At 48.3% G+C, this 12,794-nt stretch overlaps 3 protein-coding genes across 5 annotated transcripts; all 3 read right to left on the reverse strand.

Annotated features, from left to right (window-relative positions):
• Positions 1–1,500: 1,500 nt before the first annotated feature.
• On the reverse strand, positions 1,501–7,048 carry LOC9641944 (sodium/hydrogen exchanger 8). Of its 2 annotated transcripts, XM_024671682.1 has the most exons (26): positions 6,711–7,048; positions 6,602–6,652; positions 6,449–6,540; positions 6,314–6,391; positions 6,102–6,259; positions 5,943–6,044; positions 5,757–5,874; positions 5,647–5,699; positions 5,538–5,603; positions 5,439–5,483; positions 5,335–5,384; positions 5,084–5,268; positions 4,998–5,033; positions 4,831–4,938; positions 4,546–4,774; positions 4,178–4,489; positions 4,025–4,122; positions 3,830–3,961; positions 3,560–3,778; positions 3,302–3,508; positions 2,996–3,245; positions 2,730–2,941; positions 2,336–2,668; positions 2,088–2,176; positions 1,965–2,006; positions 1,501–1,882 (listed from the first exon to the last, which is right to left on the reverse strand). In XM_024671682.1, exons 1-23 carry the CDS (start codon positions 6,880–6,882, stop codon positions 2,405–2,407), a joined length of 3,237 nt encoding a protein of 1,078 aa, XP_024527450.1. In that variant the 5' UTR covers positions 6,883–7,048; the 3' UTR covers positions 1,501–1,882; positions 1,965–2,006; positions 2,088–2,176; positions 2,336–2,404. The 2 variants fall into 2 exon arrangements, with proteins under 2 accessions (XP_024527450.1, XP_024527442.1); XM_024671674.1 differs by having other exon boundaries at positions 6,102–6,391.
• An 80-nt stretch (positions 7,049–7,128) lies between these two features.
• On the reverse strand, positions 7,129–10,059 carry LOC112345292 (transcription factor LHW-like). Its single transcript, XM_024671701.1, has 12 exons — positions 9,869–10,059; positions 9,581–9,787; positions 9,415–9,490; positions 9,276–9,317; positions 9,153–9,209; positions 8,137–9,102; positions 7,979–8,071; positions 7,846–7,923; positions 7,686–7,792; positions 7,573–7,617; positions 7,454–7,523; positions 7,129–7,404 (listed from the first exon to the last, which is right to left on the reverse strand). Exons 1-8 carry the CDS (start codon positions 9,955–9,957, stop codon positions 7,867–7,869), a joined length of 1,587 nt encoding a protein of 528 aa, XP_024527469.1. The 5' UTR covers positions 9,958–10,059; the 3' UTR covers positions 7,129–7,404; positions 7,454–7,523; positions 7,573–7,617; positions 7,686–7,792; positions 7,846–7,866.
• Positions 10,060–10,113: 54 nt separating this feature from the next.
• Positions 10,114–12,789, reverse strand: LOC9641445 (proton pump-interactor 1). 2 transcript variants are annotated; one of them, XM_024671687.1, is made up of 9 exons: positions 12,722–12,789; positions 12,090–12,663; positions 11,829–12,014; positions 11,595–11,771; positions 11,342–11,536; positions 11,182–11,280; positions 10,620–11,135; positions 10,270–10,563; positions 10,114–10,201 (listed from the first exon to the last, which is right to left on the reverse strand). In XM_024671687.1, exons 2-9 carry the CDS (start codon positions 12,549–12,551, stop codon positions 10,178–10,180), a joined length of 1,953 nt encoding a protein of 650 aa, XP_024527455.1. In that variant the 5' UTR covers positions 12,552–12,663; positions 12,722–12,789; the 3' UTR covers positions 10,114–10,177. The 2 variants fall into 2 exon arrangements, with proteins under 2 accessions (XP_024527455.1, XP_024527461.1); XM_024671693.1 differs by having other exon boundaries at positions 12,090–12,674.
• Between the last annotated feature and the right edge of the window lie 5 nt (positions 12,790–12,794).

Raw genomic sequence — 12,794 nt, forward strand, 5'->3', positions numbered from 1 at the left:
GCGGACCATCTCCATCCTCCGCCACATCTCCGCCTTCTTTCGATCCTTTTGCTGCTGCTGGTGCCGATCATCCTCTTGTTCTTCCTCGGAGAAACGAAAGCTTTTCTTCTCCTCCTCTCCATCTTCGTGATGATTGCCTGGAAGCTTTACGAGTTGGCGCTCTTGCGGGAAAGTTCTTCGTTTGCTTGCGTTGCTTGTGGTGGTGGTGGTGGCGGCGGCGGTGGCGGCGTTCTTGTTCTTGCTCTTGCTCCTGGTGTAGCAGCGATGGGAGTTTGCCGTGAGCGCCGAGAGCTCGACGTGGAGCTGCTTGCAGCGGAAGACGTCGTAGACGCTGAACCATCTCTTGTCGATGGGATTGGGAGATGCGGAAGGAGAATTCGTGGTTGTGCTCGTCGTGCTGGTGGTCGACGATGGCGAGGGCGCGATGATGTCCGGCTTCCTCTTCTTCTTCTTCTTCTTGGCACCAGTGTTGTTGTTGGTCTTTGATCTGGCGTCGCTGCTCTTGAGAATTTCCCGGCCTACTACAGTCAACTCCCTGGTGGGCTCGCTTCTCATACCCGGCGATTCAATCCCTTGGAGCAGCTCCATCCATCCATTCCAGGATTCATACCTGTGGAAGCTCGCGAAGATTTTCCATTCCCGGGAAGAAGAAGAAGAAGAAAAAACCAACAAGTTAAATGTGTGTCTTGCTGCGCAACTTATAAAGCGGAATCGCTCTCGATCTTGATCCGGTTGGCTTCAGCTGAAGCACGCCCCCGTTCTAAATCCGTGACGAGGACAGGCACAAACAAACCAGCTGCTGCGAGGCGAGGGAAGTCAAGCGCAGGAGTGAGATTTTTTTGGATTTGGGAAGAGAGAGATCAACAGAGCAGAGTGGCAGGCCAGTGAGAGGTGATGAATTATTGCTTGTCACTGCTGCTGCGGCTGCTGGGCTGCTGCTCATCTCCAACGAAAAGAAATCAATGCAGGAGCGAGCCAACAGCTGCATTCAATCGCCCAGGTTAAAGTGTTCTCTCCTCCCGTCTTGTTGCTTCTTTTCCCTGTGTGTTTGTGTGACGCTGACTTCTCGCTAGGAGTCTGCTACAGAGAGATTATAATATACTCGTGCGTGATCAGATCAGAGTTCCTCCTTTTTTTTTTTTGCATAGCCTGTAGTAGATCAGCACAGGGGGCGATTCGTTCGTCAGGTAGCGAGTTATAGAAAGCGAGTTCGTCGTCTCGATCAACTTAACACCGACCCCGCGAGCAAAACTAGGAAGATCCAGGAAAGGGAGTCCCCCCCCCTCTCTCTCTCTCTCTCTCTCTCTCTCTCTCGCTGCTGCCAATGGATTGACCCCTCGGGTTGGGGGTGGAACTTGCGAAGCGTGTATTCATTTTGGCATTGTCTTCTTCCCCAATCCTCCCCCTGCGATGCGACCAACCTTCCATTAAATGCGAGACCTTCCCCGCGTTTTTCCATGGCCAGTCAACGGTAGTCCACTCCAGTCAAGGTCAACAAGCTTTTCCGAAAAGAACAGCTGTGTTTTCTCTCGCGCTGCCTAGATTCGCGCACAAACAAAAGGCATATAATACAGAAGAAAACAACCTTTGATCCTTTTTGGAGTGAGTCGGATCGATTCTTCTCTTCTTTGTTTTCCTTCTTTCCATCCCGCAGCTTTTAGCTTGCTTCCAAGGTGGTAAAAGCAGCGCATCTGTGCGAGCTCTACTCGCCCAGAGAGGAAGCCTCAAGATTCAAGAGGAAGGCGAAGAGATCCTGTAGAGCGGCGTACAACTTACAGCAAAGATTCCGGCTGATAATGTGAGCACATGGAGCTCCTGCGCGAGGGACAGTCGCGTGGAGCTAGCCATTTTCGCGTTTGTGCGTCCAGCCAGGCACAGAGATCTAGCGAGAGAACAAAGTTAGATCACTTAGCACCACGCGAAAGCCTTACAAGCTAAGAAAAAGATACATCATCACCACTCACCGAGCACCACCGCCTGAAACGCGTCCAAATGACTCGGCCTCCCTGATGCCCACGTAAAAAAGTAAGTTCCAGACTCATGATCAATGATCCTCGGGAACTGTTTTATACAGAAACTTCGAGTACCTGGTATGCACTCCTTGGAATTGTCTGCGTAAATCGCGAGCCACCACGATCCTTCCAACAAGTTTTAAAGCCGGTGCCCGCGTGTTATCCTGTAACATGCGATTAGATAGATGTTTTTCCAATCTTTGGTTGTGAAACGCTAATATAAAAAGGCCATGGCAGCCGCAATCACCCATAGAAAACGCGAAAATCGCTGCCTTGCTGCCATTGCCAACAAAGTGAAGACAAAACATCGACAGTCCACGTACCATTTTATAGACACCGTAGCCAACGTCGCTTAGAAAACCATATCGAGGAGCGCTGCCTGGAAGGAGGCACTAGAAAACATTGTTGAAGCTGAGGCCACTCGGTGACTCGATTTCTACGATATGTTCGTCGTCCGACGCGTCACTGGAATCTCTGGAAGCGGCGCGGTCGTTTCGTCGGTTTTGAGTCCGCAGGGGTGCAAGATGCGCGGAAACTGGAATGTTTGGCAAGCTGGCCAGTTGAGTTTCATGTAGTGATAGATTTGCAGCTGGCTTTTCTTGTTGTTGCTCTGGCCGGATTTGACTAGTGCTGCTTTTCTTTCGTTGAATATTTGGCTGTTCCACATGAAAAAAGAAGAATAAACAACAGAAACTATTAAAATGCACTTGTAAGTACCTGAAAGAAAGTTGCGAAACTCCGAGCTCTCCCCGACCTTGGTTTCCGATCAAAACTGCTCATTCTAGCTCGCTGAATGAAGCTATCACGTCCCAAGCTAGAACGGCGAGGAAGCAGCGACATGGAAGACGTCGCGGTAAACAAATCGCATCTAACAATGATCAGGCGTGATCGTGCCACGACGTCAAGAACACTTCCATAGTAACTTCCATCTGAAAACCGCAAAACGTTTAGATATGTGAAAGAATGAACGCATGTCGTGTTACCAGATGCCTGCAAACTAGCACGATGCGGACAGACAACAGCCGAAGGGGCAGCTATAATCTCGTCGCTTTCGTCTCTTTTGATAAATCCATCAACGAGCAAAGCTGTTTCACCAGGCCGAAGCTCGACAACCTCACCTCGGAGGCAGGATACTGTGGTACTAGAGCTTTCAAACACCAATCGCAGTTCATGCATTGCGAGCAACTCAAATGTCTCGGGAAGAATTATCTTTGATATCGCAAGTGTACTTTCCTGCAGACAAAAGCTTTGAAATGGCACCAAGAAAATAGAGGAAACAAAGAGTGTACCTGCCAAAAGTAGTGTTCTAGCCTTGGCTCGGATCGACAAATTGAAAGCACTTTGGATGCCTCCAGAAAAAAACACTGAACCACAGAATCCGCAGTCAACTCGCACAAGTAAGGCATCCCCATGAGAACTTCATAGAGACCCAGCGTGCTCCCATGGGCAAAAACTGGATGAAGAGAGCGGTTCTTGTCCAAGTTTCGCTTGCTCCACTGTGCAAACACAAAATGCTCGTGAGACGAGGAGTGAAGAACTTAACGTACTTTGACAACTCCGTTTGCTATAAGCCACAGGCCATCCGCTCGCGAGCCTTCTTCGCAAATAACATTACCACGTAGTTTCAAGCACTGCTTCGCACAGCTCACAAGTTGCGCCTGGATGTGATCGGGGAGGGCAGCAATGAAAGGATGATCACGCAAAACCTGAGAGCCTTTGGGTATCTTTACAGTAGGAGGTTTTCTTAGTAGTTTTTTTAGCTCTAGCTGCAATAAAACGTAATCTGTCAAGTTACTCCAGAAAGCTTGGTACCTTACCTGAATAGCATCACTGAGCTGCACAGTTTCCTTCTCTTCCAGCAGGCCTGATTTTTCCAGGCTTCTGATATAGTGATGGAGGCGTACTAGAATTGCATGTACAACTTGCTTAGTTTTAACCACTCGTAACACCTGCATTGCAATACTTACTTAATATGCAAGTTCATAAGAACAAGAGGAAAAGCTGTGACATACCTGTGAAAATGTAAGTCGGATGTCCTCTAGAAATCGTTTAGCTTCCAGCTCCTCGTCCTCGCTTTCTTTTATAACAGCTTTTGTTACCTCGGTTTCACCTGAAAGGCAGAGCTGCTGATGTAGGGAAATTTCAACTGTAATGCAGGAGCTTACCAATAAAATCCCGAATATGGCGCCGAACATATACATGCGCACGTAAAAATGCTGCGGTGACATAGCACCCAAGTTCTAGCCTCTCTACTACCAGATAGTGCACTAGTTTCTGTGGAAAGAAGGGGCGTTTGCTTTGCAAGAGCTTTAAGTATTTCGGAATGTGAACGTATGGCCGCAAACCAGTCCAATCCGAAAGCTCCTCCTGCTTGGCGACTCCGTCGAGAGCTTCGTCTACGGATTGCATTAGCAACAATGCAGCATTCTCCGAAATCCTCCCTTCCTCTAGCATCTGCCAATATGCAGCTTGTACTCCTGTGTCACAGTTGTAACTGGTCACATCCAAAAGGAGTTGAATTGGCGGTGCATACCGTTTAGAAATCGCAAGCGCGTATCTTGCAATTGTATACTCCGTGAATCCTCGACATTTGGCGCTAATCCATGGGGATGATGACCCCTCCCAAACTGGTTCAAGCAGCCAATGTACTTATATACAGTTGTCATGTCGGCAGGTCCGAGCTCCTCGTCTTCTCCAAGCTCTTCATACGCTTCAACCGCTTTCATATTCATATCATGCATGACATGCTCTAGTACAAGCCTCTACAAGTTCAGACCGTGAGAACGCGTCAGTGAATTGCAAAGAACGTAGCGTTTACCTTAGTATCCGTTGTCTTTTCCATGCGAAGGAACCTTAAGAGGAATTGTGTTGTAGTCCCGTTGATAGTAAGCGTAAGAAACACCACCCCACCCGTGAAAAATACAAACTAGAAAACCGAATAAGGATATCCATTGAGAAAAACAAACTATCAGCTAGCTAGCTAACCTTTGCTCGGGTGATCTCCGAGACGTTCCCAGAAACCTGCATAAACAACCTGAATTCAGCGAAGCACGACTACTTTAGGCACTTACATTGACAGAAAGTGATAGCGCTAGAGCAACAGCCCCTCGCAGACCAGCCCAAACAAGAACTGTTGCCTCCTTCAAACTTAGACCATATCCGTAGTATCTTAAACCAGGATACAGAACTACCACCACAAGAGCTCTTGACAGTTGGACAAAGAGGTAAAGAAGGACCAGATATCCCCAGTCTCGGGCTGGAAACAGCATTGAACCGCGAAGCTTAGTACGAGGAATTCCACCACTAGATAATAGATATCTACCTTCAATAAACGATTGACTTCGTAGGATGTTCTCGGCAATGACAACGCCGCTGCGCAAGAACCGGGACGATGTAAACATTTGTCTTGCTGAGAAACACACTTACCTTAGCAAGAAGATGATAGTGTTGGCAAAATAAGCGACCATGTTCCTGAAAGCTAGTTTATTTAGTTCCTATTCTCAGCGGCTGATATACACACTGTACCAAAAGTGATGCATAGCTTGTTGACTTTCACCTCTAAAAGCAGTCCTGGCAAAAGCTGCAAGAAACCTTGAAAGCAAAGGCATTATGAGCTTCAACACGGGAATCTTACATGCCAACTGTCATGACGGCCAAGACACCGGAAACTTCCGCCACAGATTGTGCCTAGTACAAGAAGTTGTTACAAATATAGCCTCAAAGCCTCTCAGGTAAATATCTTACTAGAAAGAAAGCGAAGTAGCTTGCTGCGAATGTCAATGTAATCTCCATAACAGTATCGTTGAATATAAATCCCAGCCATAGTACCGTTATCATCCCAATAATCAAACCCAGTCCCAAGCTGCGAGCAAAACTCCAGCCAAATCAATTGAATCCGAAAGAGAGAGTAAGAGAAGTAAAAATCCTTACGCAAGAAGTGAGACTTTAGACAGGAACTCGATCACATCGCCTGGAGAGAAATGCTTGCCCATTGCCATCTGATGAAACAGCTCAAACACAACCATTGCAGTCCTGCAGCACATGAAACGACTATCACACATGTATAATTTGACACCAAGTTTCACGCACCCGTCGTTCATCAACGCTTCTCCATCGATGATGGTGTTGAGCTTCTTACTAGCTCCAAGGTCCTTGAGCAAGGCCACCACAGCCACGGGATCTGTAGCGCTTAGCAAGCCTCCCAAGAGCAAGGAAATGCTCCAGTTCCATCCATACGGAAACACACACTGGCAAACAGGAGAGCCAAATATACACTTTAGTTCCAAACAGGCTGAACTTACGTGATGCACGAGGGCGAGACAAAGAGTCGATATGATCACTCCAGGGACCGCGAGCAACAACATCTGGATTATACATCTCTGTCCGCATGACCAGAAGAATCAGGACACTAGCGAAGCATTACTTGAAACCAGTACCTTTATTTGGTGGAACTCCATGGAGAAAGAACTATCGAAGAGGAGAGCAGGCAAAAACACGAACAGTATGAGGTTTGGATTGATCTTGGACCCTGAAAACATTTTATCTCGCGGGAATTTGTGACACGAGAGCTGGAGAGAGAGTTTACTTACACATTCGTATACTCTGACCAAGTGCTCCAAGGCCACGATGAGTTCCATGCTCTGGAAATTGGGACAAAAGATAGCATAAACAGTGAGAAGGAGAGAAAAATAAACGTACCGAGAGAACCAAGTCCGATTCCAATGACTAGCAAAACAACAGTGTAGGGAACTTTTATCTTGCCGACCATCTGGCGAGAGAGCGTCCCAATAAAGAACGCTACAACCACGAAGAGAATTGCAATCTCTGGACCCTCTCCTCCATGATCGCTTTGATCATCCTGCGAAGCCATAGCCTTTGCTAGAAGAAAACGAGGACGGGGACTCGTGGTGCCGCTAGATTTTTAAGCACCAATGGTCAACGATGGAGAAATCCTCACGTTCCCAGCTACTGTGCCGCTGTCACCGTATTGGCGCGATCGCTCGAGACGATGGATCGATATATTATTTTGTGGAAATCTAGAATCGATAGGATTCCTCGTCCGGCCTGCCCTATCTCACCGTTGAATCGAAAACTAAAGATTAGGGATGACGATCGATAAGAATGCGAGGGACAAGGATCCCTTTTAAAACGTTAAAATTTCATGACCACAGGCAAGTGACAACTACGTGCCAGAAGTCGCGGTTTGGCGTACGGCACGTTCCTTTCTCTCAAGACAATGCTTGCACCACCGAAGAACGACCTTCTGCAAGCACGCATCATTGACCAATCAACCAATAGCACCGGAAAAAAGAGGCTATAAGGGGGAAAGTGATCTTCAATGCTCTCTCCAGCGACGTGGTTTTTCCCGTGCTACAACCGACGTCCTCTCCTCCTGCATATGTTACTTCTTACAGCTTTGACGAAACTATGAAATACATTACCGGTAAGACGAGTCTTTTTGTATCTGACGGATCATGGTTAGCCACTCTTCTTAGCTCGTGTTTTCTGTGTCTGTTGATCAAGCTCTGAATCAGCAAAGAGAAGATAGATCATCCATTACCAATTTTATTTCGCTGAATAGGCGCATAAGCGAAGCCGACGAAGCCTGAGAGAAAAAAAAAGGATTCTTTGAGGAAAAAAAAAAAGAAAGAAAGAAAAGTTTTGTGGCCGCACCTCAAGGACGGACATGTTTTCTACTGTCCCGTGAATAATCACGGAACTCAGCCACGAATATGTGTTTTTGCCATCACTAGGAAATTCTTTTTCTCGTCGCAAATCATCTGCAAGAGCAGCGTTAACATGCATTGATATAAGTAACAAAACGCAGGACTACCTCTAGGCACGAGCATTGCGCTCATGTCTTTGACAGGAACCGGGCAGCTTTCATGGCCAAGCTTGCGCCGTTGTCGACCTTCAGCAAAAGAAGAAAGAGTAAAGAGAAAGTAGTCAAGATTGAACAGAGGTACCTCTTGCCTGCTCGAACTTCCGATTTGCTGCAACACAGCCTGTAAGAAGCGAACATGATCGATGGTTTTCTCAAGAAGTGCGTCGATGCTACACTGATCAGCAGACATTTATGAGCAGTTGAAAAAAGATACGTAGACAAAAAGAGAAAAAATCATACCTTTTCTGCGTTTGGAACAATGCCTCTGAGCTCCTTCACTCGGTCTAGAATTTGCGGCCTGCCCCTTGATTGTGGTTTTCCTTCTTCTTGAGGCCTAGCTCGCTTGACACCAGTCGGCTGCTGCTCATCTTTCTGTAGTGGTGATGGCGACGACGAGAATAGCATACTTGAAACAAAGTCTGAGCTTGCACCAAGCGCATGATCCCGCGCAACAGACAAGTTCATATCGTCTGCCATCGCTTGCGTTTCAATGCCTGCTTCTGGAACCACCTTTGGCAAATCTTCTTCTCGGTAATCGTTACTATCTTTTGGCAGCAGAGCGAAGAATTGGTCGATGTCTTCAACACCTCTGGGCATTAGACTGTCAAACCCGCGGTCGTGAAATGCATCTGCTGGGAGTAGCAAGCTGTCGAGATCAGGAAGCTCAGTTGCACTACCGGAGCTTCCTACACCATGAGCTTCATCTGTACTTTCTTCCGTATTAGAATATGAGAGTGTAGTAGTCGGTGAAGTTCCATCATGCCGAGCCTCACAAGGAAAACCAACGCCCCCAAAGCTGCTGCAAGCTTCATTCGTTCCTCTCGATCTATGACGGGCTTGATCCAGAATCGTTGTCCCGGTGGATAGAAACATAGCAGGAGAACTTCCATCACAAACGTTCTTCGGACCTGCTAACAAGTTTTCCATGTCTCTTAAGTTTGACGCCGCAACACCTGCATTCATGAAGAGATTTCCACCAGAAACCTGTGATCTCGAAGAACAGCTGAACGGGAACGGTGGCTGATGTGTAAGAAGGTTTGGCGCCGGTGCTGCCGTAAGCGCCTGGATGGGAGTCATATACCGAAAAGCTCCTCCTTGAGTTGCTGCTTGGGCATTCACGTAGTCAGGGAAAAATGCTCCAGGCACCCTTTGAAGCGTGCAAAACATAGTCCTGACGTGCGAAACCATTTCCAAGTCTTCCATGATCTGCCAATAGACATCAAAAACGAAAAGAATGAAGTGAAAAGATTGCTCACTCTCTGCGTAGATCCCAGCTGAACAACACCCTGCGGCACGGATATAACAGCTATTGTCTGCAGGCATATTGCTATTCAGAAACGAAATGAGAGAAGGATCCTCCCAAGAACATGTAAACTCACTTGAATCCCTGCAGCAAATTGGCTCGCCCATCCAGCCGGGTACTGCTCATCAAACAGGTGGATCTTGTCAGTGATGAACAAGAACAAAAAAAACTTATAAAGAAGGCAAACCACAAAACAACAAGAAGAATGCGAAGACCTTTTCATGTAACGTTCCGTCCACTCGTCCAAAGACCCATTGGTGCTTCTGTGTGAAAGCCACACGACCAATTATCCTTGAAAAAAAATCGCACAATTAGAGCTCGCTGCTAAAAACGCAAAACAAGACAAAAAAAAATATCCTAGAGCAAGGTAATGCTCGTTACCCTTCGCCCAAGGAATAGACGTGGTAGCACATCTTGGCCACCGCCAAGCCAATCTGATCGTGAGAAAAAGAACTCGTCCCCGGAGCGCCAGAGTTTGCCGCTCGATCGAGAGGATTTCCTCCAGCAGCAGCGGCGGCGGCGGCGGCGGCGGCACTGGCGGCCGCCGCTGCGGAGTAATCGCAGTAGGCATCCTCCCAAGTAAGAACCCTGGCATCCATCGATCGCGAGGGAGAAATTCGCGAAACGTAGGCGATCGATAGCGATCCAAGCGAAATCCAAGAAACTTACATGCGATTGCGGCGCTTGAGGCGCCAGAACACCGCGTAGCACCAGCCGCTCTTGCCGCACAGGCTGCGCAAGCTCTGCTGGAGAAGCATCGCTCACACGAGGAGAAGAGATCGAGCGCCAACGCCATATCTATCTTCCCTATCCCTCCTTTTATACTCGCATAAAAAAATAAAAACAAAAAATCCAGCGATGGGGTTGACCACAGGGTAAAATATAGTCAGGTGGCTTTGACACTCACTACTAGCTTAGTTTATCAACTGACGAGCAAACTTTTTTTATTCTCAAAAATTTTCTTCCCGCAAAAACTAGCTAATAAGCAGCACGAACAAAGACCTGCAAAGACAATGGAGACGATCGATCACGACTGTGATAGAGAAAAGCGAAGAAGAGAGCTCTCTCACCATGGTAGCGCCTAGAACAACGAGAAGCGCCACTCCAATGGCCGCTATGATCTGCCAGTGATCCTGGAGCGAGCGCTTCTTCCTCAGCTGGAGCTTCACCGGGGTGTTCTTGGCCGGTTTCTTCCCGCGGCGTGTCACGCTCGATGGCTTCTTCTCCTCAGGCGATGGCTTCTCGCCGTTCTCGGCAGCCACGGGCGGTTCCAAGTTTTCCTTTTCCTGCTCGGAGGGCGAATCGGCGCCTTCTCCGGCTTGGTCTGTGGCGGAAGTTTTCTTCCGGAGTCTCTTCTCCCTTTCCTGCAATGGAGGAGAGCTTGAAGTCAGACAAGAGTGGGGAGAGAGACTTGACGAACCTTTTCCCTGCGTTGGAGTTCCTTCTCGATCCGGGCCTGGGCCTTGGCTTGCTTCTTCTCAGCTTGCCTCTTCTTCCTGGCCTCGGCTTCCTTCGCCTTTTGAATCTCCACCTCCCTTCGCTCGAGCTGTTTCGCCAGCTCCGAGATTGCTGCTCGCTCCGCCTCCACCTCATCCTCGGCTTCCACGACATTCTCGCTCTCCTCAGAGACAGGCTTGGCTTTGGTTCCAGCTTCCTTGGCTTCCTTGGCATCGGACTTCTGCTTCGTTTTCGCAGCAGTCTTCGATGGCTCAGCCTTGACTTCAAGTGTTGGCTTCGGCGCTTCCTTCTCTTCTACTACAGGTGCCGGTGCAGCAACGGGAGGTTCATCTTTCGGGAGCTCATACGGTTGTTCGTTAGGTCCTAGCGACCTGCCGTCCGGGGTTGCCAAGCGCCTGATTGTACTCCGGAGATTGTTCTTCATATACTCCGACCGGAAGGAGGTATCGTTGTTCCAAAGTTCCATCACGCGCTCCACCTGGTGAAAAATGTCAAAAACAAATGACACTTCAACTTCACCAGACCTGGGCGGAGCAATATTCTTTCAAGGCCCCTGTATCTTTGGCGTACGCAAGCTGCTTGGCCGTGTTGATATCCCGCCTGTTTTGGTGGAAATCGTTGTTCTGCATGGACAACAACACCGTTTAGCCTTGAAATCAACACTGGTTTATCCAACAGCCGCACCTTAGCATACTCTTGCGCTGACAAACTTCTACGCTCGTTGAAGACTTCGTCAATAATTTCATCAAGCGCCTTCCTCTGAGACGAAAGAATCTTAATCTCCTCCGTAAGGGCCGAAACCCTGTCTTCCAACGGTTTTACTTTGGACCACGCCAGGTTCTTTTTCTTTGACAATTCTTCAATCTCCTCGTTCAGTGACTACGCCACAATTCAAAATCCTGTTAGCCTGGACACTAAGTTACATGAAAAGCATTACCTTGAGTCGCGTTTGATAGCCTTGCTTGGCATCCTGTTTGGAAGCACGAAAGCTTGCATTGATAATTACCTGCTCGCGAGTGGCTTTAAGAGCCTGAATCTCGCGAATAATCTGTTTCTCTTCTCGTAAAGTTAACGGACGATCAAGCTGCTGTAAGTCATGCTCTAAGCCCGCAAGCTGAAACTCATTAGCAATTGGTCAGTAAACTATCCACAAGCATAGTGGGAGCTTCACCTTTGCATCGAGATCTTCCTCCGATCTACAAACATTAGACATACCCGCATAAGGCAACTCATTGATTTTCTTAAGCTCCGCGGCCACAGGCTTGCTCTCTTCTATTTTCTCCTGGAGCTCGCCTCGGCACTCCCTAAAATAATTTCGAGGCTCGACAAGCTTGTCAAGCAGTTCCTGTTTCTCCGCCTGCAAACAAAGAAAGAAAACAGTGAGAGTTGTTCTTCCTTTTCTCTCTTTGGAACTAGGGAGTGAAGAACTTACTCTCTTTTGCTGGAGCTTTGCGATAAGAGAATTTTTCTTCTCAATCTTATCCTTAACTTGTGCGTCCGTCGTCGTCCTAAAATCCACTAGATTGTCCCCACGTTTCGGAATTCTCACGAGGTAATACGTGAACACCGATTTTGTCGTGGGAGCTACTGCGGCCACTCCCCCGGGCGGATCACAGGAAGCAAATCCTTGCTCCGGCCATTCCGAGCTCGCCTCGCTGGGAGTAGCCCCGCCCACAATCGGAGCCTTCGCTATATTCTCGTCATTGTCGCGCTGCACAGCTTCCTCGAGAATCCCACTCTCCGCGTGATCCTCGATCCCATCGGCAGCGTCATCGACCGAGGAGGGTGCTTCGTCTTCCACCGCCTGGTGATTCTCCTCCTCGGTATCGGCCGCCGCCACGGCATGCAATTTCTCGGCGGTGTCCGCCGCGATCGCCTCCGACACTGCTCCCATGGCCGAGAAAGAGATCCAAATCTTGATCTTAGGTCCCTAGAGCATCCGAAAGGGTGAAGGCCACCGAGATTCTCTCCCTTTCTTGCGAAATCTTCCTTAGATCTGCGAAAATCTGCTGTGGCGCTGCTAGCGCTCGGGATTCGAGCTACGAGGAAGACGAAATTACTTACCAAAAATTTTCCCCAAGATTGGATCCAGAACGCGGCACTTGCGAACTGTTCACCCAAAAAAGCCTAAAACCTT

The sequence above is a fragment of the Selaginella moellendorffii genome, unplaced genomic scaffold, assembly GCF_000143415.4.
Source record: "Selaginella moellendorffii unplaced genomic scaffold, v1.0 SELMOscaffold_0, whole genome shotgun sequence".
Classification (NCBI taxonomy): Eukaryota; Viridiplantae; Streptophyta; class Lycopodiopsida; order Selaginellales; family Selaginellaceae; genus Selaginella; species Selaginella moellendorffii.

What these genes read in the sequence shown, in the direction of transcription:
- LOC9641445 (XM_024671687.1), bottom strand. Translation starts at nt 12,551, where the DNA reads ATGGGAGCAGTGTCGGAGGCGATCGCGGCGGACACCGCCGAGAAATTG. An exon ending in AGGAAGATCTCGATGCAAAG is followed by an intron (nt 11,772 to 11,828) that starts GTGAAGCTCCCA and finishes AATGAGTTTCAG; the next exon opens with CTTGCGGGCTTAGAGCATGA. An exon ending in CAGCGCAAGAGTATGCTAAG is followed by an intron (nt 11,281 to 11,341) that starts GTGCGGCTGTTG and finishes TTGTCCATGCAG; the next exon opens with AACAACGATTTCCACCAAAA.
- LOC9641944 (XM_024671674.1), bottom strand. Translation starts at nt 6,882, where the DNA reads ATGGCTTCGCAGGATGATCAAAGCGATCATGGAGGAGAGGGTCCAGAG. An exon ending in TCTAAAGTCTCACTTCTTGC is followed by an intron (nt 5,875 to 5,942) that starts GTAAGGATTTTT and finishes TTTTGCTCGCAG; the next exon opens with CTTGGGACTGGGTTTGATTA. An exon ending in CCATATTCGGGATTTTATTG is followed by an intron (nt 4,123 to 4,177) that starts GTAAGCTCCTGC and finishes TCTGCCTTTCAG; the next exon opens with GTGAAACCGAGGTAACAAAA.
- LOC112345292 (XM_024671701.1), bottom strand. Translation starts at nt 9,957, where the DNA reads ATGCTTCTCCAGCAGAGCTTGCGCAGCCTGTGCGGCAAGAGCGGCTGG. An exon ending in GTCTATTCCTTGGGCGAAGG is followed by an intron (nt 9,491 to 9,580) that starts GTAACGAGCATT and finishes TTTTTTTTCAAG; the next exon opens with GATAATTGGTCGTGTGGCTT. An exon ending in GAAGTTCGAGCAGGCAAGAG is followed by an intron (nt 7,924 to 7,978) that starts GTACCTCTGTTC and finishes CTTTTGCTGAAG; the next exon opens with GTCGACAACGGCGCAAGCTT.